At 45.0% G+C, this 3,945-nt stretch overlaps 1 protein-coding gene across 1 annotated transcript; it reads left to right on the top strand.

Annotated features, from left to right (window-relative positions):
- Nucleotides 1-2,534: 2,534 nt before the first annotated feature.
- On the top strand, nt 2,535-3,497 carry LOC115963876. Its single transcript, XM_031083097.1, has one exon. The coding sequence runs from the start codon at nt 2,535-2,537 to the stop codon at nt 3,495-3,497; it is 963 nt and encodes a 320-aa protein (XP_030938957.1).
- The last annotated feature ends 448 nt before the right edge of the window (nt 3,498-3,945 follow it).

Below are 3,945 nucleotides of genomic sequence, written 5' to 3'. Positions count from 1 at the left end.
CACACACACACACATATATATATATATATTTATATGAACTTAGAAGAAAAGAATATAACATTGGAAGGTTTACATGTTTGTAGCCTTCCTAAACTTAGGTTTATAGGTCATAAATAATGTAGAAGTTCGCACTAGCTTCTTCTTGAAGCTTTACCTCTTTCAACAAACTTATTTTTAGAGAGTTACAATGGGTGAGGGGGAATTTTCATCCTAAATATTTCCTTTGGAAACATGTGGAGGTGCCTATCAGATAAGTTACAAGGCTTTTGGCTATTTTTTATTTTATTTTTGTTTCTTTTGAAAATACACTGTAAGCTAGGCTAGAGAATGTTGTTGTAATGTTTTGTTTTGGCTAGAGATTGTTTTAACATAAGACATAAGAGGAGAGAAACTTGTTAAGAGCCTTGTAACTCAATTGGTTGACATCTCTTGGCATTTTTAATAAAGACATTCAGAGTTCAAATTCCTCTCATCCAAATATCGAATTAAAAAAAATAAAATAAAAAAGGAGAAAAACCTAAAAACCATAAGCTAGCACTCTGTCTAGATCTTTTGCTTTGTTCCCTCCCCCCCCCCCCCCCCCCACAAACACGCACACACAAAAAAACCGCCTTAGCTTCAATTTTGATTTTAGAGGATAAAAACAGTGATGTGTATTCTGCTAATCTAAACTCACATTTATATGTATGTGTATATATACAAATATTGTGTAGGCAATTTAGTTAGTAAATATCTTCACCGAAACTGGCATTGCAGGTAGAAACTAATTTGACAAGTTCAACTATTACCTTCTTCAATCTAGTAAGTGTTGTACTTTACTAAGGTTTGTCAATTTTTTTGGTCAAGTGTAATAATATAATTACAAATACTTTGTGATATATGTATGGTATGATGAACATGGGTTGAGAATTGCTTGTGGTGTGGTTTGAATTGGAACAAGTGGGTGGCTTGCATGTAGTATCAAAGTGGTTTATTATAGCATTGGAAGTGTTTTTTGATCGTTCATTGCTTGATGTGTAGGCTGTGTTATATCATATTTGTATGTTATGTTATATCGTAATTGAAGAGGATAAAATATGGCTTGATGGGCTTGACGGATTCGGGTCCATTGGCCAACAGGGAACTGGCCCAACACTCGCTAAAACCTATCGCTGGGAGATATAGTAAAGGCCCTGGATGTAGAGTCTTTGCTGCTTTCGCCTGAATTACCCTAGGGCCCCAAAATCGGAATTCTAGCACAAAGGGGATTCTAGAAGATACGCACACCAAAGGAAGATCTCCTCTACAAGGAAAGACCTTACTCACCACGCTCGGAAATATTCAAGTAGAGTTCTATAAGGAAAAGACTTCCACGCCAAGGAGGAGTAGCTGACCATCTACTACTATAAAAGGCCCAATACCCTCACAAGTTAAGGTACACATAATTTACCCTCTCTAGCACTCTAGAGTTGTGAGAATAATTCTAACTTGACCTTCGGAGGGTATTTGGCTGGCACCACACCGGTACTCTCTGAGGTCTTCTATTATTTTGTTGTGTAGGCCTACTTTGAGTCGCGAGTGTTGTGTGACCTATTGGTGATTTTTTCGGTATCTTCAGTTGGCGCCGTCTGTGGGAAACGTAGCACATTATTGCTTCTCAAACAAAAAAGTTGCATGGTGCTCACTCGCTCAATGGCGACCACTAACGACGTTCAAGAAGAAGAACCCCCCACGACTGCACTTGAGAAGCAGGTTAAGACGCTCACCACAGCCGTGGAGCGTCTCACCAAACAAAACCGCGACCTGGAGGAGCAGCTGAACCAGAAAAACGCAGAACCAAATAACCAAGGAGCGGCTCAAGAAGGAACCAGCGCTGAAAGGAGGAATCATGAGGGACCACAGGCTAGCAACACCCCAAGCAAACCAGAGCGACAACACACGAGTCTTCCCTCTCTTGTGGATACGGCTCCACCACCTATTATCGCGGAGATGCAGGCGATAAAGGAACAAATGGAAGTTATGATGAACGCTCTCAAGGGATGAGTGTCCAGTGACCTTGACGACCTTGTCAACCGGACTGACTCGCCATTCACCACCGCCGTCAACTTCTTCCCTCTGCCGAGTAAGTTCCGCATGCCACATATGGATAGTTATGACGGGGTCAAGAACCCTCTAGACCACCTAGAGACCTTTAAGACCTTGATGCACCTTCAAGGAGTAGCAGACGCAATTATGTGTAGAGCCTTTCCTACAACGCTAAAGGGTGCGGTAAGGATTTGGTTTAACCGGCTAGCACCCAACTCCATCAGCACCTTCAAGGAGCTAAGCGCTCAATTTACTGCGCACTTCATCGGAGGATATCGGTACAAGAAGTCTACGGCTTGCTTAATGAATATCAAGTAGCGAGAGGAGGAAACGTTGAGGGCCTACATATCCTGCTTCAATAAGGAGGCGCTCTCGATCGACGAAGCTGACGACAAGATGCTTGTAGCGACATTCACGAATGGGCTAAAAGGGGGTAAGTTTGTGTTCTCCCTGTAGAAAACCCGAAGACCATGTCAGAGGTGCTTTACAGGGCCACCAAGTATATGAACGCTGAAAACGTGCTGTTGGCCCGAGAAGAGAGGCCCAAGAAAAGAGAAAGGCAAGAAGACACCCGACAGGACCAGGGCCGGAAGAAAGGAAGGGTAGGAGACCGAAGGGAGGAGAGACGCCCTAAGCCCCTAGGGGGAAGATTCACAAGCTTCACCCTATTGACCGCCCCAATAGATCAAGTCCTAATGCAAATCAAGGATGAGGGGGCTCTGACGTTCCCTGGAAAGCTAAAGAGTGATCCCAACAAACGATCTAGGGATAAATATTGCCGCTTCCACCGTGACCATGGTCACAACACAGCCGATTGCTACGACTTGAAGCAGCAGATTGAAGCCCTTATCAGACAAGAAAAACTGCAAAAGTTCGTCAGCAAGGAGAGAACAGATCCACCCCCACAAGAACAGCACTCTCAACGAGAGAACGAGCGACCAAGACCCCCCATAGGGGACATAAGGATGATAGTGGGAGGAACAGCTGCAGTCGGGTCTTCAAAAAAGGCTCACAAAACTTACCTCAGGATGGTACAAAGTGTTCAGCTGACGGGTACCATGCCGAAGATAGCAAGAAAAGAAGGCCCCATTATCGGATTCTCAAAAGAAGATGCACGACGTCTACACCATCCACATGACGATGCGCTCGTCGTCAGCATGCGGGTAGAAGACTACAACATGCACCGGGTGTTGGTCGACAACGGCAGCTCAGCAAATATCCTATATTATCCAGCGTTCCAGCAAAGGAGGATTGATAAGGAACGATTAATTCCGACAAGCACCCCGCTCGTTGGCTTCGAAGGAAGCCGGGTATTCCCCTTGGGCGCAGTCACATTATCCGTGACGGTAGGCGATTACCCCCAGCAGATCACCAAGGACGTAACATTCCTAGTGGTCGATTGCTCGTCTGCCTACAACGCTATCCTCGGATGACCCACGCTCAACTGGTGGAAGGCGGTAACTTCAACTTACCACCTGATGATCAAATTCCCTACCGATTATGGAGTGGGAGAGCTGCGCGAAAGTCAAATGGTTGCACGAGAATGCTTTGTAGCCATGATGGAGATGGAAGATCAGGTCCAGGCCTTGAATATAGAAGAGCACCGAACGGTGACGGAGCCGATTGAGAAACTAGAGGAGATAACTCTTGATAGCCCAAATCCTAACCGAACAACCAAGATCGGAACGCTCGCTGACCCCGCAATTCGTCAAGAGATCATAACTTTTCTCAGGAGCAATCGAGACGTATTCACCTAGAGTCATGACGACATGCCAGGAATAGACCCTTCGGTCATGGTACACAGGTTGAATGTATCACCCTCCTTTTCACCCGTCCGATAGAAGAAGAGAATGTTCGCCCCGGAACGAGATCAAGCTATAG

Source organism: Quercus lobata, chromosome 2 (assembly GCF_001633185.2).
Source record: "Quercus lobata isolate SW786 chromosome 2, ValleyOak3.0 Primary Assembly, whole genome shotgun sequence".
NCBI classification, from domain to species: Eukaryota; Viridiplantae; Streptophyta; class Magnoliopsida; order Fagales; family Fagaceae; genus Quercus; species Quercus lobata.
This window is presented reverse-complemented; position numbering and strand designations above follow the sequence as displayed.

Bases quoted from the DNA above. Each gene is read 5' to 3' on its own strand.
- LOC115963876 (XM_031083097.1), top strand. From the start codon at position 2,535: ATGTCAGAGGTGCTTTACAGGGCCACCAAGTATATGAACGCTGAAAAC.